Below are 27,085 nucleotides of genomic sequence, written 5' to 3'. Positions count from 1 at the left end.
TGCTGCTTTAGCACCAGCTGCTGCCTGGCCGTGCCTTGGAAAGGAGGATAGAGCAAAACTCTCCCAGTTTTGCCTTTCTAAAGGTCGTGGGCAGCAAATGCTACTCGTCCTTCCCTGATGGCTGCACCTACATCCCTGCAACATCCACGCACTCCTCTGCCTTCTAGAACCTTCTCTGAAGCCAGACATCGCTTCTTGGTGCCCTGAACAGGGCTGTAAACTCTCAACTCAGTGAGCACAAGGCACTGCACAAAAATAGGAAAAAAAAACCCCAACCCAAGCCCCTAAAAAATTCCAATCGAGCTCCCAGTCTGCACTGAGGTACCTGGGTCCCTCGGAATGGCTGGGCAAACAGTTTGGGGAAATGGCTAAATTCAGTCACTGCACCACAGGCCTTCTCCCTTCCACTTCTCTGCACACCCAGCTCTTCCCAGAGGATATCTGCCAGGGTGGGAGGAGGGAATAAGTTTTCCCCTCTGTGTACTTATTTTCTGCATATTTGGGTTGAACTCAGAAGTTTTGTTTTCTCTACTAAATTCCATCCTGGAGCCAAAAATGACAAAGTTACCCAGTGGCCGTGGCTGCTCGCTGGTGGTAGGAGCAACACGATTCACTCCTGGGTGGGAAGGAGCCCCAGGGTGGGAAGAATGCAGGAAACAGAGGCAGCTGAACCAAAATAGCACCAGGCTGGACTTGCACCCCATAATTACAGACAGAACCCCCTTCAGGGAGCCCAGGGCTGGCTGGTGCTGTGCTCAGATGGTTTAGCCACAAGCTCTGCCCAGTCTGGAGAGGGCTCCAACCTCGTCCTCTGGTCCTGCAACCCTGGGAGAAGCTCTGCCCTTCTCCAACTGCAAACCAGGAGTGCACCTGAACTCCCACGTGCTTCAAGCAATGACCATCAGAAAGTAAGTGCTGATAACAAGATAATAAGAATAACAAGATAACAAGAAAATAAGAATTATAAACATCAGTCACAGAGATCTGCGGGTTCAGTACAAAACCATTCCTTAAAAATGATTTATTAAAAAAAAAAAAACCTTGAGGTTTATGGCTACTGCTCAGTGCTGGCACCACCGAGACGGTCAGCAGGAACAACTGCTTCGAAGGACACAAATCCAGGAGGCTGCAGAGTCCACGGGGTCAAGAGCTTGGACTGATCCACGTGAGGGAACAAGCTGCACCCCCGAGGAGGAGAACGACGCGTGGATGGACCCACAGCACTGCAGGAAGAGTCCAGCCCAGCCGGGAGAGCAGGAAGCAGCCCCAGGGTCCATCGCTCCGAGCATCCACCCCTGACAGCGTGGGCTCATTCACCGACCACGGCTCAGGCTTCGCTGTCACACCTTGGATTCCGGGCTCTTTGTGGACTTCCCTGCCAGCTTCTCCTTCTCTGGCTCTGCCTTCGTCTCCTCTGCCCGGCCGGCTTCCCTCTCCTGCTTCCTGAGGATCAGATACACGGCCCCGAAGCACAGGAAGGCGCCCGCCTCGAAGAAAAACTGCAGCCCCAGGTACCTGCGGGGCGCAGACACGGCGGCTCAGGGAGCAGGGATGTTCCCGAGGGCTCCAGGCACCGGCCCGGCGGCTCTGCTCCAGGCGTGGCCTGTGCCCCGGCACGGGGAGCTGTGCCTCAGTGACCCCAGCCGGCTCCGGGGCGCCCCTGGCTGTTCCCAGCACCTTGCCCGGGAGCTGATCCCGGAGCTGCGTCCCCCAGCCCAGGGCCCGTCCCTAAATGTGCCTGAAGAGGGAATTGTGTCCCCAGCCCAGTGTCCCTACCTGTGCCCAAAGAGGGAATTGTGTCCCCAGCCCAGGGCCCGTCCCTACCTGTGCCTGAAGAGGGAATTGTGTCCCCAGCCCAGTGTCCCTACCTGTGCCTGAAGAGGGAATTGTGTCCCCAGCCCAGTGTCTGTCCCTACCTGTGCCTGAAGAGGGAATTGTGTCCCCAGCCCAGTGTCCCTACCTGTGCCTGAAGAGGGAATTGTCGTAGTATCTGCAGGCAGCCCTGCGCTCGCACCGCCTCTCCCACAGCACGCAGCTGGTGTCGATGGCGCTGCCGTACAGCACCGGGCCCGGCATCCACGCTGCAACGCCCGCCGTGTCAGCCCCACGGTCAGCCCCACGGTGTCAGCCCCATGGGCAGACCCACGGTGTCAGCCCCAGGGCATCAGCCCCATGGTGTCAGCCCCACAGTCAGCCCCACGGCGTCAGCCCCACGGTGTCAGCCCAGCAGCGTCAGTCCCACGGTGTCAGCCCCACAGCGTCAGCCCCATGGTGTCAGCCCCACGGTGTCAGCCCAGCCCGCCCTGCCCGCCAGGCACCCCAAAACACGGCCCCAGGGAACACAGCCACCCCAAAACACAGCCCCAGGGGCCATGGCCCAAACCATGGTCCCACAGGCCACAGCCACCCAAAAACAGGGGCCCAGGGAACACAGCCACCCCAAACACGGCCCCAGGTGCCACAGCCACCCCAAAACATGGACCCAGGGAACACAGCCACCCCAAACACGGCCCCAGGTGCCACAGCCACCCCAAAACATGGACCCAGGGAACACAGCCACCCCAAACACGGCCCCAGGTGCCACAGCCACCCCAAAACACAACCCCAGGGAACACAGCCACCCAAAACATGAACCCAGGGGTCACAGCCACCCCAAAACATGAACCCAGGGAACACAGCCACCCCAGAACACGACCCTACAGGCCACAGCCACCCCAAACCATGTCCCCAGGTGCCACAGGCAGGTGTCCCCTGAGCACTTCAGTGACGGGGACTCCACCACTGCCCTGGTGGAGCAGGTTTAACTCCCAGGCAGGGCTGTTGCAGTCCCCACCCCTCTGTCCCCTGGGCATTTATTGCTCCTTCCCATGGCTGCTGTGGCACGTCCTGGGGGCCTCCAGGGCAACACAAACTTTGGAAAAACAACTGCTGGGATCACAGGATAGGGTTTGGAGCCCCCCTGGCACGCTGGAGGTGAACAGAGCAGTGCCTGCACACAGCCTGAGCTCCTGGACCTGGAGTGATTCCCAGATCCCCAGCCCTCCTTTGTTTACACACGGATGGAGCCCTTGGAGCTGCCTTGCCTCATCCCACCACGTGCCCCCAGACCCTGCAGGGCAGCATCTTTCCCCGCCCTGGGAAAGCCCTCTCCAAGAGCTGCCCTTATTTTCCAGGAGGGTATTTTAACACGTTTCAACTTACCTAAAACTCTCAGCAGCATGAACTGTATCCCAACAGCGAATGATTTGTCTTCAGGCTGGATGCTCCTGGAAAACAAAATGGAACAAAATGCCCTCTGGCAATCCCTCCAGGATGGATGCTTCCCTCCTGGCACACACTTGTCCTTCACCCAGCCTCCAAGTGTCCCAGGGAGCTCGCATGCACATCACCAAAGCTGATGAGGGTTCATTCATTAGGGCTAAACACTGACCGTGGCCTTTCCTTGCCCTGAAAATCCTGCCAGACCCAGGAAGAGCTTGGAAGTATCATTTCTAGCCCAAGACACAGATTCCCCCGTGGCCTTCCCCTGTGCCTCAGCTTTACCCGTGCTGGGGTCGGCCCCACCAGCCTGGGCTCCCATGGAGCTGGCTCCATCCTGCTGCCACCCCACAGGCACCTTCCCGAGGCTGTGGGGAGCTGCTCTGGGAGGGGAGGCTGCTGGCAAGGTCACTAAACTTCACACAGAGCTGCCCTAGGAACAGCCCAAGGGCTGCCGTGCTGAGTTACTGCCCAGGTAACAGCACATCTTGTGCCGAGGTGAAGCCATGGCAGGAACAGGGCACGAGTGCAATCCAGGGCTGGTTTAACTCGAGTCTATGGAACAGGGCACGAGTGCAATCCAGGGCTGGTTTAACTCCAGTCTATGGAACAGGGCACGAGTGCAATCCAGGGCTGGTTTAACTCCAGTCTATGGAACAGGGCACGAGTGCAATCCAGGGCTGGTTTAACTCCAGTCTATGGAACAGGGCACGAGTGCAATCCAGGGCTGGTTTAACTCGAGTCTATGGAACAGGGCACGAGTGCAATCCAGGGCTGGTTTAACTTGAGTCTATGGAACAGGGCACGAGTGCAATCCAGGACTGGTTTAACTCCAGTCTATGGAACAGGGCACGAGTGCAATCCAGGGCTGGTTTAACTCGAGTCTATGGAACAGGGCACGAGTGAAATCCAGGGCTGGTTTAACTCCAGTCTATGGAACAGGGCACGAGTGCAATCCAGGGCTGGTTTAACTTGAGTCTATGGAACAGGGCACGAGTGCAATCCAGGGCTGGTTTAACTCCAGTCTATGGAACAGGGCACGAGTGCAATCCAGGGCTGGTTTAACTTGAGTCTATGGAACAGGGCACGAGTGCAATCCGGGGCTGGTTTAACTCGAGTCTATGGAACAGGGCACGAGTGCAATCCAGGGCTGGTTTAAGCCCCAGGCAGGGCTGGATTAACTCCAGTCTATGGAACAGGGCACGAGTGCAATCCAGGGCTGGTTTAACCCCCATTCCGGGCTGGTTTAACCCCCATTCTGGGCTGGTCTAACCCCCATTCAGGGCTGGTTTAACCCCCATTCAGGGCTGGTCTAACCCCCATTCTGGGCTGGTCTAACCCCCATTCCGGGCTGGTTTAACCCCATTCAGGGCTGGTTTAGCCCCCATTCAGGGCTGGTTTAACCTTCATTCCGGGCTGGTTTAACCTCCATTCCGGGCTGGTTTAACCCCTATTCAGGGCTGGTCTAACCCCCATTCAGTGCTGGTTTAACCCCCATTCTGGGCTGGTCTAACCCCCATTCCGGGCTGGTCTAACCCCATTCAGGGCTGGTTTAGCCCCCATTCTGGGCTGGTCTAACCCCCATTCAGGGCTGGTTTAACCCCCATTCAGGACTGGTCTAACCCCCATTCCGGGCTGGTTTAACCTCCATTCAGGGCTGGTCTAACCCCCATTCCGGGCTGGTTTAACCTCCATTCAGGCTGGTTTAACCTCCATTCAGGGCTGGTCTAACCCCCATTCAGGGCTGGTTTAACCCCCAGTCCCAAAACCTGAGAAATCCTTCCCCCTGGCGCACAGATCCCCTCGGGAAGCCGTCTGTGGTGCCCAGGGCGGTGCCCGAGCTGTGCCCACCTGAGGATGAGCATGAAGGACGGCGTGTGGGACGTGCTGGCCAGGATGCCTGCCAGGCAGGAGAGCACCACGAAGGGCACGAAGAGGTGGGAGCAGCCGGTGCCGCAGGTGCCCGGCCTGGCGACGCCCGCCGGCCCCGGCCCCCCGACGCAGCTGCACCCGCTGTAGTTCTGCAAAGAGGAGACAACATCCAGAGGCTGCCCGGGGATGTGCAGGTGGGAGGGGACGCTGCCAGCTGCCAGAGAAGGACAGGGGGTAGGATTTGTCTGGGAATAATTAGTGGGAATTGGCACCCAGTGCTTCGGGGAGAACTCAGAGCCACATCCAGCGCTCCGGGAGAGCTGCACAGGGACAAGGGATGAGGGGCAGGACACAGGGAATGGCTTCCCACGGCCAGAGGGCAGGGATGGGTGGGATATTGGGAGGGAATTCCTGGCTGTGCCACCTGTGCCAGGCGCTGTCCTGCTGCGAGCCCCTTCATCCCGGGCTGTGTGCAGGGCAGAGCTTAGATTTAACAGGGCACTGTTAAATCTAACATAAAACCTCACCTTTGAGAGAGGCTCATAAATAACTAGCACAGCCTTACAGCAGAGGGAAGACGCCTTGGGGTGACGGATGAGGAATTTTACCTTTAATTTAGTCACAATTCTCTCTTTTTTTTCTGTTTTAAACAAGAAGCCTCTGGGTTGTATTTTTGTTTTAAAGAGACCTTTAAATAAAATTAGCATCATCTTTTGGTCGCTAGAGTGGGTGGCAGTTTGCAGAAGAATGATCCCAGAGGCAGGGGCAGCTCAGAGTCTCCCAAAACCTCGTTCCTACATCCGAGCTTACACGGTGCCCTCTGGAAAGGCTGCAGCAAAGCTGGGCACACACTTGCAGGGTTTCCTGCAGGCTGGGAGGGTTCCTGGAAACCCTGGGACAGGGAAGGCAGGAGGCAATGAGCGCCGCAGGTGCCTGTGCTGCTGAAAAGGGTAAGAAAAGTGTAGAATTTCCAAGGAAGCAAGGGCTGGAAGGGAGAGGCATGGCCGAGGAGGAAAAAAGCAGTTGGAAAGGATCTGCTCGCGGCAGCCCAAGGGCCAGCAGGGCAGCGGGCACCCCCAGGTCACCAGTCAGCCGTGACTCACCAGGACGGAGCTGTCGGGGCGTAGGGTGACGCTGCTGCAGCCGGCAGAGCAGGGGGACGTGTACTCCACGCCGTCCGAGCCGCAGACGGGGTTGAAGCCCCGCTCGGGGCAGCGGCACCGCGCGTTGCACGCCATGTCGTGGTGGCCAAAGCCAGAGCTGGGCCCGGGAAAGGGTTAATGCAGGTACGGAGCATCACCCCCACGCAGCCCACGGAGTGTGGGCTGGCATCAGCCAAATTCAGCAAAACCCCGTGGGCTGGGATCACCAAACCCCATGGGCTGGGATCAGCAAAATTCAGCAAAACCCCGTGGGCTGGGATCAGCCAAATTCAGCAAAACCCCGTGGGCTGGGATCACCAAACACTATGGGCTGGGATCAGCAAAATTCAGCAAAACCCCGTGGGCTGGGATCAGCAAACACTATGGGCTGGGATCAGCAAAATTCAGCAAAACCCCGTGGGCTGGGATCAGCAAAACCCCGTGGGCTGGGATCACCAAACCCCATGGGCTGGGATCACCAAACCCCATGGGCTGGGATCAGCAAAACTCAGCAAAACCCCATGGGCTGGGATCAGCAAAACCCCGTGGGCTGGCATCAGCAAAATTCAGCAAAACCCTGTGGGCTGGGATCACCAAACCCCGTGGGCTGGGATCAGCAAAACCCTGTGGGCTGGGATCACCAAACCCCATGGGTTGGGATCACCAAACCACGTGGGCTGGGATCAGCAAAACCCCGTGGGCTGGGATCAGCCAAATTCAGCAAAACCCCGTGGGCTGGGATCAGCAAAACCCTATGGGCTGGGATCAGCAAAACCCTGTGGGCTGGGATCAGCAAAATTCAGTAAAACCCCGTGGGCTGGGATCAGCAAAACCCCGTGGGCTGGGATCAGCAAAACCCCGTGGGCTGGGATCAGCAAAACCCCGCTTGATTGCACAAGGAGCCCTTCCCCACGGGCATTCCACCACCACCCCGAACCTTTGCTCTGCCTGGCACAGCATCCCAACCACAGCTGGGCACCCGAGCCACCCACTGCCCTCATACTTGGTCCCAAACCTGGCCTTTGGGGTTCTTGCAACACCGCGCTGTGGGAGGGACGTTCCCCCGGACCACAGGGAATTCAGAGACCTGGATCAAGCCTCCAGGGCCCACAAGGAGCTGCTGCCCACATTTAGCTGCCACAGCTTGGATGGTGTGATCCCAGGGCTGCCCCCTGCCTGAATTATTCACCCACCACGCTTTCCAAGATGAAAACTTGTGCTGTTTGTGCCAAAAATGTGTTTACTTCGGGTTCCACGCTTGCTGCTGAGTAGGAAATCTCACTGGTGGAACTCTTATAACCCTGCTCCTAAAAGTCTCATGTTAAAAAGGTTTTAACCCTAAGGAGACAAAGCTGAAATGACTCCACCATGTGTGGGATAAGTCACGAAGTACATCTCATGCCCTAAACCTGAGGACGCAGCGGACTCGGTGTTTATCCACAAGAATTTCTTACTTTATCTCTACTAGCTGCTTCTCCTGAGGGAATGAACCCATTTCTGGGGATTCCCGCCCCGAGGAATGTGCCTGTGGCTGGTGTGTGCCCACCCTGGACGCCCAGGAGCTGAGGTACCTGTCCCAGTGGGTGACACCCGCCACCTTCTGCGTGGGGCAGCCCAGGAAGAGCAGGGGAAAGGCCAGGAGCAGGCAGAGCAGCATGCCCAGCACGCACAGGGCACTGCACTGCCTCAGGGACATCTGGAACCGCTTCAGGATGGCGCCGCCCACCACGATCCCGACCATGGCCCCAGGGATGTTCACAGCACCTGGGAAAGGCAGGCGTGGAATCAGGGACCCTTAGACATCACCCGCTCCCATCCCTTTCCGCCACCATCCCTGCTCCAAGCCCATCCGACCTGGTCTTGGGCACTGCCAGGGCTCCAGGGCCTTCACTGGGAGGAATTCCCTCCTAATACCCAATCTAAAGCCATTCCCCCTGTGTCCTGTCACTGCACCTTGTTTTCCATCTCTGGCCTGTGGCAGTCCCTTCTCACAGCAAAGGCCCAGAGGATTTGCTGTTGGGTCCCTGGTTTTCAGCATGGCTGGTTCAGAAGGGACCGAGGTTTTTGCAGGGGTTGGCGGAATAATGCTAGGGAAAAGCTGCTTTTCCAAAGGACCCCGCAGCAAACTGGCTGCCCTATGGATCCACGGATAGGAGATGTCAGGAGCAGTGGAAAGCTGTGCCTCACCCAGCAAAATGGGATTTTTTAGTGTTGACAGGAAGAAGGCAGCCTGGGGAGGGAGGGATGTTTAATTTCTGTGCAGAGCAGGATTGTGCCCATTTCTGTGGTCACCCTTGCAAAACCCCATTTACATAAAACCCCCCATTTCTGGGGGAGACCAGAGTTCAGCTCGAGAAATGCAAACTGCTTAATTCAGCTAAGAATCCACGGGGAGGTTGCTTTCAGCCCATAAATACCCACGCAAGGAAGGAATTTCCAGCTACAGAAAGCTTTTTTGATCTGAAAGAAAAAGGCCAAGCGAGACTCAGTAGTGAGAACAAAGGCCAGATAAATTCATCCACGGAACACGGTGCTGACTTGAATGCAGAGGGTAAATCAAGGCTGGGAACAGCTCAGCTGGGCACCTCGGGGCAGGACAGCACTGCTTCAGCATTTAACCTTCCTGCTGCATTCAGCCCAGTCTGCTCTGCTAATTTTATTCTGATTTATCTGTCGCAGACCTCAGAGGCCTCTTTCCCTGAGGTGCTGTTTGCTCAGAAATGTGTTTTAAACACTTCTGTGGCAGGATCTCTGAACTCTCAAACGATTCTGAGGGGGAGGCTTTACTCCAGAGGAACTCTTCCTAATTTCTAGATGGTTTTTTAAGGAGTCCAAAGCTCAGCAGCACTTACCAATGATCATGTTGGCCAGGGAGGCTGTGAGGGAGAACTGTCTCTCCAGGAACTTGCCCATGAACGTTGCTAATCCAGCAACCATGGCAGAGATGTTGACCTGAGCCAGCACCACCAGCAGGTACACGGGGTGCCGCAGGTTCCTCAGCAGCACCACGGGGAAGCCTGGAAGGACAAGGGAATTAAAACCTGACAAGGACACAGGAAAGCCTGGAAGGACAAGGGAATTAAAACCTGAAGGGACACGGGAAAGCCTAGAAGGACAAGGGAACTAAAACCTGAAAGGACATGAGAAAGCCTGGAAGGACAAGGGAACTAAAACCTGAAAAGGACACAGGAAAGCCTGGAAGGACAAGGGAACTAAAACCTGAAGGGACACGGGAAAGCCTGGAAGGACAAGGGAATTAAAACCTGAAAAGACATGGGAAAGCCTGGAAGGACAAGGGAATTAAAACCTGAAAAGACATGGGAAAGCCTGGAAGGACAAGGGAACTAAAACCTGAAAAGACATGGGAAAGCCTGGAAGGACAAGGGAACTAAAACCTGAAAAGGACACGGGAAAGCCTGGAAGGACAAGGGAATTAAAACCTGAAAAGGACAAGGGGGCACCTGTTGCATGGGGAGCAGGGCTACAGCAAAGAGTTTGGGTTGGAAGGGACTGCAAAGATCATCTCCTTCCACCCCCCTTCCCTGAAGCTTTCTGGCAGAGCTTCTGCTAAAACAAATACACAAGTAGATGGGAAGTCATTAAAAGTTAATTTATTTGTTTGCTGCGGTTGCAATTTCAGTGCCCTTTTCGTTTCAATGAAGAAATGAAGCAATGAAAAATGCATTTTTTGATTACAGGCAAGAAACACTCCAGCAAGCTGCCCTAGGGCTGAAGCCTCGAGCAGGAGAGGTCTGCAGCCTGCTCAGCTCAGGGCTGCCCCATGCTGCCAGCTGGGAGCTGCTGCTGTCCCTCCTGGAGTGATGTCCCCTTCCTGCACATCCCACATTTGTGCTCTGCTGCTGCTCTCCCACCGCCTTCCCCTGCTCTGGCTGGCACGCAGAGGGCAGCTTCCAAACAAACTGCTGATGAGTCTCCCAGATGAGGGCTTGGGCAGCCAATATGCTGGAGCAGAGATAAGGAATTAACAGCGAGGATTAATGCAAAGGACTGCCGTAAATTAATGGTGCTAATTCTTAGCAGCTGACAAACAAAGCGGGACAATCTTTCTGTCTGCTCCAGCACGGCGGCGCCGGGGACATCTCCCTGGGGCTTGCCTGGGAGCTGGCCCCGGGTGGGGATGGACTTTGGCTGTCCTAAATCTTCTGTGAAGAGCAAAAAGACCCTCTGTGGGTGCAGTGGGGTCCCCCATGTCCAAAGGTGAAACTCCCCTTCGTGGCAGCGTCGCCCTTCCAGCTCAGCACTCTGCCCTCAGGCCAGGCAAGCAGCCAAAAAATCGTAGGGGGCTGCAAAAGCAGGTCCTGCAAGGGGCCCGAGCACCCACAGCATGGCCAGGCAGCCTGGAATGCTGACCCTCTGGAGGCTGGCCGTCAGCAGAGAGGCAAGGAGCTGCACTACACCCCGTGAACCCAGCGGGGGAGATGGTTTTGCTCTTAAGTGCCACTAAAGGTTCTGATTTTTCAAGAGTATTCCTGGAATTTCTCAGCCACGTTGCAGACAGGAAACCTCAGCTTGCTGGCTGAAAAATCTCCTGAGAGCCAATCCATCCTTTTGTGGGGATCTTCCACCAAAAAGTCCTTTTCCCTGGAGGTCTCTGGTCTTTTTAACCAAACCACACACCCCAGATCAGAGGTAAAAAGCTGAGCGGATCCCCACTTCATGGTGGGAGCAGCAAGATTCCCATCCTCTGCAATCCCTAATTGGATCCTCATCGCAGCTCCAGAGAAGCAGCTGGGCAGACAGGAAAAGCAAGTGGGAACTTTAAAATAATAAACAAAAAATGTCCTTTGGGGACAATAAGAGAAACAGACGAGTCACGAGTGAAGCCTTCCAATTGCTTTGAAGATCACCTTTAACGGGCTAATTCCCAGGATGTGCAGCAGAATCTGCACATCCTCCCAGGTGTTTTCAGCAGAAGCCTGGAAATTAGCAATGGAGATGACTTCAGGCAAGCTAAATCCTACTTTTCCCATTACTGCAGGGAGACCTGCTGCCTGCAGCAGGAGGAATTTGTGAGTGTGAGGAGCAGGGTGCAAGCTGGTGTCACGTCTGTGCCAGAGCCAGGATCATGCCCAGCTCTGAGTCCAGGCAGGGAGTGGTTTGGGTTGGGAGGGACCTCAAAGCCCACCCAGGGCCACCCCTGCCGTGGCAGGGACACCTTCTGCTGCCCCAGGGTGCTCCCAGCCCTGTCCAACCTGGCCTGGGACACTTCCAGGGAGATTCAGGCTGGAGAGTCTCGTCTCCAAATGCTGCTTTCATAAATTGCCATGAAGGAAATAATAGTGAAGAGAGAAGCAGAGAGAGGAAACTAAACAAGCAGGAGAGTGGTGAGATGGGAAGGAAATTCTCTTTCCAGGGACTTGCAGATGAGCCAGCCCTGAAGTCTTTAGGCTTCACCCATACTGCCCCATCACACCCTACCTGCCAGCCCTGCCTCTAAAAAGAGTTTTGCATGAGAGATCCCAGCGAGATTATTTCAGCGAGATTGCTCTCCTGACATAAACCAGACACTTCATTTATTTCAGAGCTGGGCTTTGGGGGATAAATTCTGGGAAATAACAGATTTATTAGCACAGCCCTGACACAGCAACGCTGATTCCAGCCCCGAACCAAAGCTGCAGCTGGAGCAGGGTGAGATATTTCCTCTCTCCGCAGGCAGGAGCAGGGAGCTCATTTTTATTCGTGTTTCAGAGGCACTGAGCAGACTGTTGGTGTGGAAATCCCATCTGAGCACTATCAATCTGTTCCCACACAGGTTTCTAAATGACAGTGCCACAAGGTCAGGGGGGAAGAAACCCCCGACTGCCTCCTCTAATTGAGCATTAGGCTGGGGAGCAAGCGCTGCCACCAGCAGGAGAAAAGCCTGCCCACGCCTGCCTGGCTGTGCCTGCCCTGCACTGACCTTCAGAACACGGAGAATTTGCAATCAATTAACGGGATAATATTTGGGAAATGTGGAGGAAGCTGACACGGAGTCACTTCAGAGAGCCACTATTTGTAAGTAGCTGCCAAAGCGCAGAGTATTTAAAAAACCCAAACATCCCAAGCATTAGCAGATGCCTCCACAGACTGAAGCTCAGCTGATCCCCATCAGCATAAAGAGCCCGCTCATTTCCAAACAATTTAAGTGCACTGGATTCAGATCTGCCTCTGGGTTTTGACTGCCCAGACCCCGGCCCCTGGCAGTGCTGGCCATTCTCAGTGGGACAGGAGGTCAGCCTGCCTTGGACAGCATCTCCAGCCTTGGAGGAGGGAGTCTGATGAGGATTTTTGGGCATGAGAAGTTGCCAGTGGGGACTGATTGCTGATTCCATGGCCTGAGGAGTGAGCGAGAGCAGCCGGAGGCTCCCAAACGCCTCTGGCCGAGGGGGTCTGTCCCTTCCCAGGGCTCTGCTCCAGCCTCACAGCTAGCAGCCCTCTTTCCTGCCTGGATCTGGGCCCTGCTGAGACTTTGGCCTCTGATTCCTACTGCCCGCATGAGCCATAAATCACAGAGTCACAGGAGGATTTGGGTTGGAAGGAACCTTAGAGCCCATCCCATCCCACCCCGTGCCGTGGGCAGGGACCTTCCACTGCCCCAGGCTGCTCCAAGCCCATCCAGGCTGGCCTTGGGCACTGCCAGGGAAGGCTTGTGACACTCAGAGTGACCAAGGCCAGGTGCTTTGGTTGGCATGAGGTGCAGCAGGGCAGCACGGGCGGGGAGCAGAGGGCTTAAACCCGACACTGAGCCTAAGGTGCACGTCGAGGGCTGACCCAGGAGCTGGGCTGGGCACAGGGGGGACATCCCCGTTCCCTGGCAGGGCCCAGCTTGGCCGTGTGCGTGTGCCAGCAGGGAGCTGCTGTCCGTGTAGGGCACACTTACGTCTGATGAACTCCACCAGGGAGAGGCTCTCCGTGTGCTGGGACCTCGGCCTGAGCTGGCTCAGCATGTCCTCCCTCTTCTTGCTGGCTCTGTCCTCCCCTCTCACCACCTGGGGACACAGCAGAGGCTGTCACTGCTCAGCCGTGCCACAGCTTCCCCTGCCCTCGCCCTTTCTCTCCCAAACCGTGACGCAGAGCAGCCCAGGATGGCCATCCCTGTGGTGTCCAGCTGTGCTCCCTGCCCACACCGCCGCGTTTCCAGCGGGGCTGACAGCATCCAGACACACAGCCACGCTGCACAGGAGCTCTCCCACCTTTCCTCACAGATCACACTCCATCGCTCCAGGCTGTGCCGTTCCCCAGGCACAGCACCCCCTGTGCTCAGCTCACACACACTCAGCAGGGCCAAGCTCTGCAGGGAACGCTGCATACCCTTAGGGGGATGGTGTTTTACCCCTGTGTGGGGCCAGGCTCAGGCACCCACGGAGGGAGACACCAGCACAGCTCTGGGCTCTGGTCTGGACGGAGGGTGAGCAGTGTCTCTGTGCTCCCTCACAAGCTGCTGGGCAGGAAAGAGGCAGGAAAGAGGGAAATGTATCCAGGCAAGGAGGGGGTCTGGGATGGAGGCACAATGTTTGTCACCTCCTAAGGCAAGAGGCTGCCCAGGGCAGTGTGGAACCCCCAGCCCTGGAAGGCCCATGGCAGCCTGACTTGGGGTGTCCAGCAGAAATGCCAAAGGAGCATTTCTGGGATGTGCTGGGATCCCTGCAGGTCTGCAGGCTGCCAGGGAAGCACAGGAGCAGGGGCACTGGTCAGAGGTGTGCTGCTGAGCCCGGGGAGCAGCAGGCAGCCCTCAGGGGAACGAGGTTTGCAGGGGAAGCCATGGAGTGCTTCCAGCCAGAGCCAACAGCTCTGCCACCTCAGCTGAGCTGGGCAATGAGTTCACTCAGCAGCAATTGCAGACCTGTAATGGACAGGAGGAAATCTGGGCTAAAATCACCCCTCTGCTCCGAGAGTGCTCATTAGACAGCAGCGGGGTCACAGTGTCTGTGCTGGGGGTGCCACGTGCCCTTCTTAGGGGCAGAAGCAATGAAACTCCTTTCCTGTTTTGTGCTGCTGGAGCTCAGGCTTTCACACATCTCTCAAATGCAAAGATAAAATCCCTTTCACTTTTCAATTGCGTTACAGGGGCTCTTCTCTGCTCTGAAACTGCAGCATTTTCCAAAAATACATTCAAGCTGCTCCTGCCTGTGGCTTCCTCAGCCTCCAGCTGTTTGTACTTCTGAGAGTCAAGAGCCTGCATGTCCAGACAAAAGGCCAGCTCCCCCGGATGCCCCAGTCTGGGATGTCCCTGTGTGTGACCCTTGCAGGGGATGCTTCCTGCACATGGAGCAAAGCCCTCGCAGAGGGGGAAAGCTCCTCTCCCCGTGCTGCCTTGGCCCTGGCACGGCTTTTTGCTGCCTGAGAGGATCAGGAAATACATTCCCGTGGGATGAAGGGAAGCAGGGGCAGAAGGAAAAGCAGGAATCCTGCCTGCTTGCTGTGGATGATGCTGGATTGGTGCTGGAATGGTTTGGAGTGGTGCTGGAATGGGCTGGAGTGGTGCTGGGATGGTGCTGGGATGGTGCTGGAATGGTGCTGGGGTGGTGCTGGAATGGTGCTGGGATGGTGCTGGGTGCTGGATTGGTGCTGGAATGGTGCTGGGATGGTGCTGGGATGGTGCTGGGATGGTGCTGGAATGGTGCTGGGGTGGTGCTGGAGTGGTGCTGGGATGGTGCTGGGATGGTGCTGGAATGGTGCTGGGGTGGTGCTGGGATGGTGCTGGGATGGTGCTGGGATGGTGCTGGAATGGTGCTGGGGTGGTGCTGGGATGGTGCTGGGATGGTGCTGGGATGGTGCTGGAATGGTGCTGGGGTGGTGTTGGAGTGGTGCTGGGGTGGTGCTGGGGTGGTGTTGGAGTGGTGCTGGGGTGGTGTTGGAGTGGTGCTGGAATGGTGCTGGGTGCTGGATTGGTGCTGGAATGGTGCTGGGATGGTGCTGGAGTGGTGCTGGAATGGTGCTGGGATGGTGCTGGAATGGTGCTGGGATGGTGCTGGGATGGTGCTGGAATGGTGCTGGCTGCCCCACCAGAGATGCCCAAGCCCTGAGGAGCATGCTGTGCCCCTGCCCCGGGGGATTTTGGCATTGTCACAGCAGAAATCTGTCAAGCTGGAGCTGGGAGGTGCACTAACACGAGCTGGCTGCTCAGCCCTGCCCCAGCATCATGCCAAGGAGAAACAAACTCAGCTTGCAAAATGCCCCCACACTTGGATTTGCCTGGATGGCTCCTTAAAGGACTCAGCTTCTTGGTGCCACTCGCTGCATCTCACGTTTCTGCAATGAGATTTTGTCTGCATTTTTATCCGCCCCTGGATCCCTGGAAGTGCCCAGGTTGGACACTGGGGCCTGGGGCACCCTGGGACAGTGGCAGGTGTCCCTGCCCTGGCAGGGGTGGCTTTGAGGTCCCTGTAACCCCACCCACGCCGTGATTCCATGAGTCCACTGGCAGCACTTCCACCCTCAGCGGGCTGGAGGAGGCGGACAGGCTTTTGAGGAAGGAGAATGAAGCTCCCACACACTTTTCCCTGTGCAGACATGAACAAATCCAGGCATGGCTGAGCATGGCTCTGCAGGAAAGGAAAATCAAAGCAGCTTTTCCTGGCAGCTCCTGCTCTCCCCACCTGCTACTGCACCTGTGAGAAGGGCAGCCAGAGGTGCCAGCAGGCTGGCTTGATCCAAACACACCCTGGAGACAGGGATAAATGAGCTGCTCTGTGACAGAGAGGTTTTCTTTGTTTATTTTGAGGTTTCTGCAGAGTTTCCCTCTGGCTGTGAACAGAACCTGGCACTCCCAGCTCACAGAGAAGTAAGGTCAGAGAAGTTATTTTCATATTAGACAAACAAAGTGTAAAGCCTCACGGCTTGGGAAAGAATTATGCTCCTTTTGACAAGGTCAGGCTCCCTACAAACACTTCATTATGCCTCTTCCAGCAGGTGTGGGTCCCTCCAGGGACCCTATTTCCAGGAGTGTGAAAATAACCAGCTGAGGGGCACCTTGCTCCCACCAAACAGGAGGATTATTTTTGGCTGCTGTTTGTGCCTGTCTTTAAAGCTCCCTGGGGAAAATCCAGCTGTAGGGACCAGGATTCCTCCAAGGTAGCCTGTCCTGCCACTTGGCCCTCTGTGTTCCTCAGACCATGCCCTGTGCTCCCAGGCTGCCTTTGGTGGTGCTTTTGGAGCTTTAATCAGGCACCCAGAGCATCACAGAACCTTTTTCCAGAGAAACACCTCCATTTCCAGCACCTAACGTGGGAGAGCTGGACAGGGACTTTTTGCAAGGACAGGGAGGGATGGGACAAGGGGGAATGACTTTCAGATGAAGGAGGGCAGGGTTAGGTGGGATTTTGAGAAGGAATTGCTCCCTGTGAGGGTGCTGAGGCCCTGGCACAGGGTGCCCAGAGAAGCTGGATCCCTGGAAGTGTCTGCTTTTGTCTCTGAGAGCAGCTTTGCCCCTTTCAGTCCCTTTTTGTGTCACCCTCAGAGCTGCAGGACAGACAGAGCCTGGAATATTGGAGTTATCAGGACAATACTGCTGCCTGCCTTGGAATACAGCAACAGCAGCTGATGGCAAAGCATGAGCTAAACTATGGCCACACAGCAACTGGAGAGTGCTTAAAGTTCCTCCCAATCCAGGACACAACTCCAAGGAATGGCTCGGGCTCACGGAGGCAGGATTAAACTGGAATTACTGGGAAAAATGCTGTTCTTGACTGAAAACAGTTTGTCCAGCATAAGAGCCTCATCCTCTCATCCCCTTCCTGATTTCATGGCAACCTCGTGGCTTTGCCATGATCAGCCCTCAGTAGGATAATTCAGGATACTTTGGTGCTAGAAACCTACTGACGAGCAGCAAAGCAGAGAAATAAAAATGTTCTGGGTCTGGAGTAACTAATTTATGAAAGAAAGATCAAAAGAGGAGCCCCACACTATCATTGATGTTAGGACGAGCCATTCCAGGAACTTCAAAGGAAGAATTCATCAAAAAAAAGGTGAAGCTGCTATGTGGCTGTGGAATAAAAAATGCAGATGTGTCTTGGCTGGTGGGAGGAGGCAGATCAGTCTCCACAGACACAGAGGGCTGGGTGGCAGCCAGTGTTTGCTGCATGGTGCCACTGGGGAGGGTGGGCAGAAGTGGAATCCCAGCCGGAACACCTCAGCTGCCTCTGGGCAGAGCTGTGCTTTTCCCACGGGCTGTTCCCACGTGCCGTGGGCAGGACAGTACACACGTACAGGAAATCACCCATTTCCAACACATCTCTGAGCGCTCCTGCAGCTCACGTGTGTCACCCAGGACAGCACGTGGCAAACTTTCTGCAGGGGCTTTTATCCGAATTTTTTAGGCAGGGCCCCTTGCTGGTGCCGGTACCCCCACGGGACAGGCATGGCTGGCCCCAGTGCCTCCCACTCTGCAAGGAGGGCAGAATTTGGCTATTTACTGCATTTTCCTATTGTTGTTTTCAACTGTCAGTAGATTCCAGGAGCTTTCTGAGGGAGATGCAAAAATGGGGAGAAACCCAAGAAGTCAAGAAATCCACATGCTGCAGGGGGACACGTGGGTGCTCGGCCATGTGGGAGTGCTCCCCACGGATCTCAGCCAGCAGAGCAGGGTGAAATCTTCCTGCTCTTTTTAAAATCAATAGCCTGTTCCCCCTTCAACTCTCCCAAACTGCTCAGAGTGCAGCACTTGCCAGAAAGTGCAGCTGGTTTAGCTGGAAGTGCATTATCTTCTCCCAGGAGGCGTTCATGAAATTAATATTCCCATCAGCCCTAATGAAGAACTTCTCCTTAAGACGGAGCGTGCAGAGCGGAGCCTGCTAGCACAGAGCCTCCCTAAGGCTTCGGAGCAGCCCAGGCTGCAGGAGGAGCAACCAGGGCACATTTGGGGTCACCCCATCCTGCCGTGCACAGAGCACCCCAGCACCTCACAGCAGCCAGCAGTAAGTCACCGCATCCCCGAGCTGAACGGGTAAATCAGGTCGGGGAACCCCCAGACTCCGCCGAGTCTGCAGAAATTCAGGCAGTGTCGGGAGGAATGAAGAACTACTCTGCACGGGCGCACAGGCTTGTTCGGGCAGGAAGGTTTGCACGCTGCCTCGAGGCACAGCACAGGTGGAGGGCAGTGACAGCGCTTCCAGCACGGCCAAGACACGGGGAGGAGCACAGCTTCACCTCCCGAGCGTGTCCCAGCAGCTCCAGCAGCATGCCAGCCCTCAGAAACGCCTCCCGTGCCAGCGCAGCCCCGGGAACGCGCTCGGGGAGCTCCTGAGCCGTGCCAGGCCCCGCTGAGCAGCTCTGCCCTGCGCAGACACCCCCTGCCCTGCTGGACAAGAGCTGTCCTCGTCTGCCAGGAGCCCAGCGGTGGAATTCCCACTCCACCCCCAAAATTCAGGGCTGCTCCCCAGACAAAAGCCGCCAGGACAGACAGAGCTGGCTGCCCTTCGCCTCCCGTGGCAAACCTCCCGTGACCATGGCAAGCTGGGACTGCATCCTCCTGCCCTCCCCGGGGAACAGAACCGCCCGTGGTTCCGGCTCTTGGGGCTGTGTGTGTGTGTGTGTGTGTGTGTGTGTGTGTGTGTGTGTGTGCAGAACCTCTCCTACCTCTTTCGGCATTTCCCGCGGGAAGAAGAAGTAGGGCAGGGCACACAGGGCCACCAGGCTGGCGGCCACCAGGAACCCGAGCCACCAGGCCCCCACCCAGCGCGGGTCCTTGCTGGTGAGCTGCACCTCAGCTGCAACACGAGAGGAGAGGGGCTTCAGAGCAATGCTGGCACCCCAGCGCACCGAAGGGTGGCCCCAGCCAGCCCCAGCACCCATCACCCCAAGGTGGTGGCTCCCAACCCAGGGACCACCAGTTCTGGGGCCCCAGCAGCGCTTGCCCCGACCAGCCCACCACTAAATCCCATTTCATTGTCTCTTCCCCATTTCACTGCTGCCCCCGGGGCATCCAAGGGGCTCCTTGGATGGAGCCAGCTGGGTGCCCACTGTGCCCCGCTGGCAGGGCCAGGGCAGAGAAGCCCCAGGAGGCTGGCAGTGCCTCTGCTCCCGAAGCTCTGCCCCACCTGTGCTGACTTTGTCGATGTCCACGTAGAACCGGAGCATGGCAGAGCCCAGCATGAAGGCCACCCCCGGCCCGACGACCGTCAGGGAGAACAGGATTCCTGTGGGGCACGAGAGCAGGGAGGGCTCAGCCTGGGCAAGGCACCACGGGCACAGAGGTGCAGCTGCCTCCCTGACAGCTCGCTTCCCTGGCGCCTTTCTTATCTCCCAGAGCAACAGCCCCGTGCTCCCCGCATTCCTGTCCCACACGGAATTCCCTTTGGCACGGCTCAGACCCTTCCTGGCGCTTGTCTTCAGCCTCCTAGAAGGACTGCAGTACTCCCAGGAACAAGAGGTGCCCCTTGGCACCAGTAATCCAGGGAACACCAAGTTTTACGAGGTTAAAGATAAAAGTTATCAGTGAACTCTTCTCTGTGAATTACTGATAAAAGAAATCCACACATGTAAGATTCAACTCCTGCCTTACATGTGAGAGGTTTGGATCGTCTACCAGGGCAAAATTTGATGCTGTGCTTCCTTTTTTTTTTTTAACAGTAATGACCTGGTTTTGATCTACCTTTGCTGCTCCATTCAGCTGAAGGCTGTGACAGGTAACAGCTGGGAAAGGGCTGGAAGGACCTGCAAGGAGCACCTTGTCCATGCCACCACCCTGGGACACCCCTCTTGGGCCTGTGCCCGAGCTGTTCTCCAGAAGGATACCCTCCCATCTCCCTGATGGCTGAAACTGCTTTCTTGGGTTTGTATGGCTCTGCTGACAGCTAAACAGAGTCCCTTAAACCCACAGCTGCCACTTGTGAACGCAGAGATCAGGCTGTTCCTCTGGGCCTCCCTGAAGCCTCTTTGGAGAGGAGATGGTCACTAACTCCATCTTCAGGTTGTCACTCTCAGGCCAACAGCCCCAGCTCCTGCCCCAAACGCTGCTCCCCAGCTCTCCCGCTGTCTGCCCAAGCCTGAACCAGATAAACTCTTCCTGCAGAATCCTTGCTGGCCGTGGGGCAGAGCAGAAGGGCTGTAACGAACCCTGCTCTCATTAATGCCAATTAGCCCAGTCTGGCCTTGCTGCCACCTCCAGCCTGGCTTCTCTTCTCCGCCTGCCTTACCCAGGTAGAGGGGCGAGTTCCTCTCACTGGCGAAGTCGTCGATGTAGGAGATGCCGAAGGGCTGGATGGGCACGCCGCCGATGCCCAGCAGGGCCTGGGCCACGAACATCACCAGGAGAACCTCGTGGTTCTCCCTGGAGGCCAGGGGCGTGCAGCTGGCATCGCTCAGGTTGGCCCAGGCCCCCGGGGCCCCGGGCTGGCACAGGTCCGTGGTGTTGCTGAAGGTGCCTGCGGTGACAAGGGGACAGGTCTGAGGAGCCTGGTCTGCAGAAAGAACTTCTTCCTTTAGGCACTGGAAGGCTCTCCCTGGAGCCTTCTCCAGGAGAACACCCCCAGCTCTGGATTTGCTCCAGCAGCTCCATGTCCTTATCTAATCCTTAGACAACAGGTGACAGAAAACACAAAGAAGGTGCAAAGATCACTGCACTGCTGTTCACAGAGACAGGGTCACGAGCCTGGAAAGCCTCCAAGGCCTTCCCTCTCTCCAGGAAGTGCAGCTGAAGTCACTCCCAGGACCTTTGACAGGCTGCCCAATGCAGGTAAATGAGCAACCCTGCAGATTTTGTGAGCAGCTACCCAGGAAATGAGAACTCATTTTCCTCAGAAAAGCTGCCTGAGTGGAAGTGCTGATTCCAGCACCCTCGTCTTCCTTAGAACCCCGGGCAAGGGGGTGGTGGTGCTGAGAGCAGGATTCCCACGGTTATGCCCCACATCCCGTGGAACTCCAAGCGCTGGGACACGCGCCCACCTGCAGCAGCACTGCTGAAACACCAACTCAATGTTTCCAAGCTGGGCTTTGCAGCTGGCCCCTGCCTGCAGCCAGCAATGATTCACCTATTCAGCCTTCCTTTGGTGTCTGCAGTTGCCTGCACCAGCTGCGCTCCCTCTGGAGAGCCAAACAAAAGCTGTTTGCTGGAGGCTTCTAGAAGACTTGCTGGAGCTTCGTGTCAGGGATTGGGAAGGCAGCAAGTAACTTGTTCTCCTTTCTTTCCTTTCTCATCCCTTCATTTTCCTTTAGGGAGAAGATCCCAAACCTACCCTGTCCTGTTCCCTGCATGAGTGATTTAGTCCTGCATGTATCTCAGGGGAGGCTGATGTTCCAGTGGGGTCTAAAGCCTCAAAGACAGCCCAGCTACACCAGGGCAGGCAGGTGAGGCTGGATGTGCAGCAAACAAGGGGAATCAGAGGCACAGCCTGCATTTTGAGGTTTTCCTGCCCTTTGCCATGGTTCCCACATCCCCTGGCTCTGCTTTCCACCAGTAGCTGTTGCCTCTGAGGGCTGAAATTATTTCATTCTCAGAAAAATAAAATTTACTGAGGAGAAGCCAACAGCTTGTAGCTCTCAGTGCCTGGAGGGAAGGTCATTTCACAACAGCTTCCCACTGCCAGGGGGCAGGGATAGGTGGGATACTGGGAAGGAATTGTTCCCAGTTGACAGAACAAGAGGACACAGCCTCAAGCTGCGTCAGGGAAGGTACAGGTTGGATATTAGGAAAAACTTTTTCACTGGAAGAATAATAAAGCACTGGAATTGTCTTCCCAGGGAGGTGGTGGAATCACCATCTCTGGATGTGTTTAAAAAAAGACTGGACGTGGCACTTGGTGCTATAGTCTAGCTGAGGTGTCAGGGCACAGGTTGGACTTAGAGGTCTCTTCCAACCTCATTGTTCTGTGATTCCCTGTGAGGGTGGCGAGCACAGGCTGCCTGGGGGAGCTGTGGCTGCCCCTGGATCCCTGGACGTGTCCAAGGCCAGGCTGGAGCAGCCTGGGATGGTGGAAGGTGTCCCTGCCGCGGGACGAGGTGATCTCTAAGGCCCTTTTCCGCCCAAACCATTGCGGTGTCTCCTCCCTCCGTCCCGCGGGGCCCAAAGGACGCGTGTGGAGCTCACTGGCCACGGAGCGGTCGTACTCGTAGGGGCCCGTGATGAAGTGCGGCAGGGCCATGAGGAAGCCGGCCAGCGAGACCAGCAGGGCCCCGCCGCCGATGAGGCGCGGCCGGTGCACGCGGCTGCCCAGGTAGCTGACGAAGACGATCAGCAGCGTGTTCCCAACCTGCGGGGACAGACGGCAGAGTGTCCCCCGAGGGCAGGGCAGCGCGGGGACGGGGACACAGGGACGGGGCTGGCCCTGCTCACCTCGTTGAAGGACGCCAGCAGCCCTGAGGTCTGGCTGGAGAGGCCGTAGCGTCGCTCGATGGTGGAGATGGAGCTCTTCAGGTAGCCCGAGACCAGGAGCTGGGAGAGCTGCAGCAGCCCGTGGCAGAACACAAAGAACTGCCAACACAGAAATGGAACCCCAGCAGGGTCAGTGACAGCCTCAGGGTCAGTGGGAGCTGCAGGGTCAGTGAGAGCTGCAGGGTCAGTGAGAGCTGCAGGGTCAGTGGGAGTTGCAGGGTCAGTGAGAGCTGCAGGGTCAGTGAGAGCTGCAGGGTCACCCAGAGCTGCAGGGTCACCCAGAGCTGCAGGGTCAGTGGGAGCTGCAGGGTCAGTGAGAGCTGCAGGGTCACCCAGAGCTGCAGGGTCACCCAGAGCTGCAGGGTCAGTGGGAGCTGCAGGGTCACCCAGAGCTGCAGGGTCACCCAGAGGGGTCAGTAAGAGCTGCAGGGTCAGTGAGAGCTGCAGGGTCAGTGAGAGCTGCAGGGTCACCCAGAGCTGCAGGGTCACCCAGAGCTGCAGGGTCAGTGAGAGCTGCAGGGTCAGTGGCAGCTGCAGGGTCAGTGAGAGCTGCAGGGTCACCCAGAGCTGCAGGGTCAGTGGCAGCTGCAGGGTCAGTGGCAGCTGCAGGGTCATGCAGAGCTGCAGGGTCACCCAGAGCTGCAGGGTCACCCAGAGCTGCAGCACAACAAACTGCATCCCCCTCAGAAAGGCACCATTATCCAACTGAAACCTCTGACCAGAAGCCTTGGAGATATCAGCCCTGCTCTGGCACCAGTGAAATGTTCTGAGGTTAGGTCAGAGCCATGGAGTTGGCCTCTGCCAGAAGTAACAGCAGGGTCAGTGTCTGCGAGGAGGCTGTAAGTTCTTCAGCTGAGAAGAGGCTTTGGACAAACACATGCTGGGATGATTCCTGTTTGTGCTGTTTGTGCTGGCCCTGTCCCTCGGATGCAGCAGCAGAAGGGAGGTTGCACAACATTCCTGTTCCCATTCAGCCAGAGGCAGACAGCCATCCCCAGTGCTGGGAGCTCTTCTGGGACAGGAATGAGCCCTTCCAAACACACCAACAAACAACTCCTCTAGAGAAAGTCAGCAGGTCAGGGAAAAGAATTCAGGCTGCTTTCCTTTCCTTCTCACAAAGCCCTAAATGTAAAACACATCTCCTTTGGAAAATGTGATGGTTCTCTTCCCCTTCCAGAAGGAAACCTTGTCAAAGCCCACCATCTCCCAGAAAATAATCTGCCCTCATCTCCATCCTCCCTCCTCCACCTGAGCCATCTCCTTCCTGCTGCCTTGTGGCTCTCCCAGGCACCCCTCCAGCCCCCAGAGGAGCTCAGATACCCTGCCCAAACAGCCACACAGCCTCCAGCCCCCAGAGGAGCTCAGATACCCAGCCCAAACAGCCACACAGCCTCCAGCCCCCAGAGGAGCTCAGGTACCCAGCCCAAACAGCCACACAGCCTCAGGACACGGCCCCCCCATCTCCCTGCAGGACAGGCTGCATAGCCCTGGCTCCTTCCAGAGCTGCTGCCCTCAGCCTGGGATGGTGTCCAAACCCTCGGGGCACTGCTCCTGCTCCCTGTGTTTTGCAGCAGCTCCCACCAGGGAGAAACTGCTCAGCCTGGCCTGGATTGCTGCTACATCTCGTTCTGATCCAGACCTCAAGTGAGGTCACTGCCAAAGTGGCCTGCTCTGTCAGCCAAGGGAACATCCACAGCCCAAAAAGGGGGAAGGTCAAACCGCTGGCTCCCTGAGAACTGCGGGGCTGGGCTGTGGCCACCGCCTCCCAAAGGGATGGGCTGGCATGATGCACACCAGGACACCACCCAGCACCTTCCCCCCCTTCCTCATGTCACCACTGACGGCTGCAACGTGCCTGGACTGGGAAAATGTCACCCAGCCAAAGGAAAGCGTCCCCAGAGGCAGCTTTGCTAAAACTCCCTCCTTCCTCCAAGTCGCTGCCGGTGCCCGGGCTCTGCTTCCTGAACACATCACTTCAGATGGAAAGGCTGAAAGCAGATCTGTTTGTTCCAGGCATCCACAGCACACAGCCCCCTGAGTATCCAAATCCGGGAACTTCACGGGTTTACAGCAGCTCAGCAGCTGCCCAGCCCTGCCCCACATCCTCTGCAGCCCAAAATGCGTTGGGAATCTGGTATTTTAGGAGAGATGGCCCTGCAGAGGACCTGCAGGGGCTTGGGCAAGGACCCCAGTTTTGCCTCTTTGCTCTCAGCCATCAGTTTTTTGTCAGGAAAAGAAAGAGCAGGCTTTTCCTGGCCTTTGGCTCTGCTGGACTGGTGGGACTGATGTGCTGCCCCAGCAGGTGACCTGGATTGGCAGACACCAGGCCTTTCCCAGGCCTTTTTCCCTGGCAGCAGGACAGACCATGGACAGCAGGAGCAGCCCCAGGGCTGAGCTGTGCTTGTCAAGCCTTCCCTCTACGCCCGTGGAATTAAAGCAACCCGGAGGCTTTAATGCTGCTGCCACCCCACGTGTGCACACGTGACAGCAGCACGTCCCCGCCACGCTCCCTCCACGCGTCTGCGAGATTCTGGAGGCTATTTTCAGAGAGGCCTTTGTGCCTCAGCACGTGACAAAGGCACACTGCGCTGTGCTTATGGGAGGAAACAGCTGGAACCAGTTTGGCCGGGCCTGTAGCTGGGAGGGGGCTTAGAGCCAAGGGCAGGGACCCCTTCCACTGCCCAGGTGGCTGCAAGCCCCGTCCAGCCTGGCCTTGGGCACTGCCAGGGATCCAGGGGCCTCCCCACCCTCCCAGGGAACAACTCCTTCCCAATGTCCCATCTAAATCATAATGCTCCTTGAAGGCAAACAGGGCAGTTTTTAGTCATGTCCCTCAGCTGCATTTTGACATGTGGCCCGTGGTTTTTGTGGCTCGCCCTCTGGAGATATAAATACACACAAAAACTGCAGTGCTGTGATTTTTGGTCCTTCAGCCACTTCAAACACATCCAACCACATTGTGCAATGGTTCTGTGTCTCTGCAAGAGCCACGCAAACCCTGGGCTGGAAGTTTTGTTTTCTGAGCCAGTTATTTAGAAACCGGACAGGGTGGCCTAACTTCTTGAAAAAAAAACACCAAGAGATGAGGGGAAAACATCCTGTGCTGAGGATAACTGTGTTCTTGGTGACAGGAGCTTCCTCCAAACCTGCCTGTGGCAGGGGTTGCAACAAGAGGGTCTTTAAGGTCCCCCTCAGCCCAAACCAGTCAGGGATTTTAGGATCTACCTTCACAGATACAGCAAAATACAGCTCGACTCTGCTCACAGGCCTGAGCTGGCTTTGCCCCACCATGGTTTAATCTTTGAACCCCTGCAAAATATCTCCTCATGGAAAAATCAGCGGGGTCATGTTTCTAAAGATAACCTTGCTGGTGAGTAAAGAAAAAACAAAGAAACAAAACCCACCAGATAAAAACCAGCGGAATGGGCTGAAAGAGGATTGGGGAAGAGCCTCTGGCTCTGTGTCTCCAGCCTCTGTGCTCTGCTAGCCTCTGCCTCAGTGACTCACTTTCCTTCTGCCACACAAGGAGGGTGATTAAATGCACCAGCATGTGCAGAAAAACCCTCAAAACCCCAAATCTTCCCCGCAAAAGGGACAGAGAAATCTTGAGCCTTCAAGACCGACGGTCATCTTCTGCTCTCTGGCCTGGTGAGATTCCCTGATGAGCCAGGTGATTGGCTTCCAGCTAGCCTGAATGTAGTGCTGTACACTGGTGTTGGGGCTGCCACTGCTGATAACAAGGAGTTATCGAGGCAGAAGGGAACGAAGCAGATGGTGCAAGACAGAGGGAACCCCGTCAGGCGCAGCCTGTGGCTCTGCAGAGCTCCTCAAACCCTCACCTGGAGGGCTTGGGGCTGCACCACATCCAGGAGGACCCAAGACTTAGAAGAAAGGCTTCCCACTGACAAAGCCAGGGCTAGATGGGATCTTGGGAATTAGGAATTGTTCTCTGTGAGCGTGGGCAGGCCCTGGCACGGGGTGCCCAGAGCAGCTGTGGCTGCCCCTGGGTCCCTGGCAGTGTCCCAGGCCAGGCTGGACACTGGGGCTGGGAGCAGCCTGGGACAGTGGGAGGTGTCCCTGCCCATGCACTGGATGAGCTTTAAGGTCCCTCCAACCCATCCCATCCTGTGATTCTCTGGAGCTGAACCCTGCAGGAGCTGGGAGTTCAACCTGCACTGAAACACCGCTGGCTCTGGAACGGGGACAGCTCCACACCAAAGGCACTTCTGCCACGGGAAACACGGGGAGCCTTTTCCAAACACACCTGGTGCCCATAAATCCTCTCGGTGCCTCCTGCAGGCAGCTGAACTCTCTCCCAGGCCAGCGATGGAGGGGGTGCTGCAGAAAGCAGGGGGTGTTTACCTTGACACTGAGAAAGGGGCTCCTGCAGAGCGTGTTCCGCGCCGCGTCCGGCTGGCTGCTCCTTGGAGCCCTGCTTGTCATTCTGTCAGCCTGCCAGAGATAAATCATTCAGCACAATGCTCGTGGCTGAGCCTGAATTCCC

General features: G+C 56.6%; 1 protein-coding gene across 1 annotated transcript in view; it reads right to left on the bottom strand.

Moving 5' to 3' along the window:
* Positions 1-991: 991 nt before the first annotated feature.
* The window catches only part of SLCO2B1 (solute carrier organic anion transporter family member 2B1), a 35,299-nt gene continuing 9,205 nt past the window's right edge, over positions 992-27,085 (bottom strand). Inside the window, exons 2-15 of the mRNA XM_053970517.1 lie at positions 26,944-27,033; positions 22,543-22,680; positions 22,297-22,459; positions 20,408-20,635; positions 19,310-19,408; positions 18,849-18,979; positions 13,153-13,261; positions 9,125-9,289; positions 7,844-8,036; positions 6,234-6,390; positions 5,110-5,279; positions 3,202-3,266; positions 1,961-2,081; positions 992-1,515 (exon numbers count right to left, since the gene is read on the bottom strand). Coding sequence (XP_053826492.1) covers positions 1,341-1,515; positions 1,961-2,081; positions 3,202-3,266; positions 5,110-5,279; positions 6,234-6,390; positions 7,844-8,036; positions 9,125-9,289; positions 13,153-13,261; positions 18,849-18,979; positions 19,310-19,408; positions 20,408-20,635; positions 22,297-22,459; positions 22,543-22,680; positions 26,944-27,024 — 1,995 coding nt within the window. The 5' untranslated portion in view covers positions 27,025-27,033 and the 3' untranslated portion in view covers positions 992-1,340. The remainder of the gene's footprint in view (positions 1,516-1,960; positions 2,082-3,201; positions 3,267-5,109; positions 5,280-6,233; positions 6,391-7,843; positions 8,037-9,124; positions 9,290-13,152; positions 13,262-18,848; positions 18,980-19,309; positions 19,409-20,407; positions 20,636-22,296; positions 22,460-22,542; positions 22,681-26,943; positions 27,034-27,085) is intronic.

The sequence above is a fragment of the Vidua macroura genome, chromosome 2 (genome assembly GCF_024509145.1).
Source record: "Vidua macroura isolate BioBank_ID:100142 chromosome 2, ASM2450914v1, whole genome shotgun sequence".
Classification (NCBI taxonomy): Eukaryota; Metazoa; Chordata; class Aves; order Passeriformes; family Viduidae; genus Vidua; species Vidua macroura.
The sequence above is the reverse complement of the archived record's forward strand: the minus strand, read 5'-3'. Positions and strand labels throughout refer to the sequence as shown.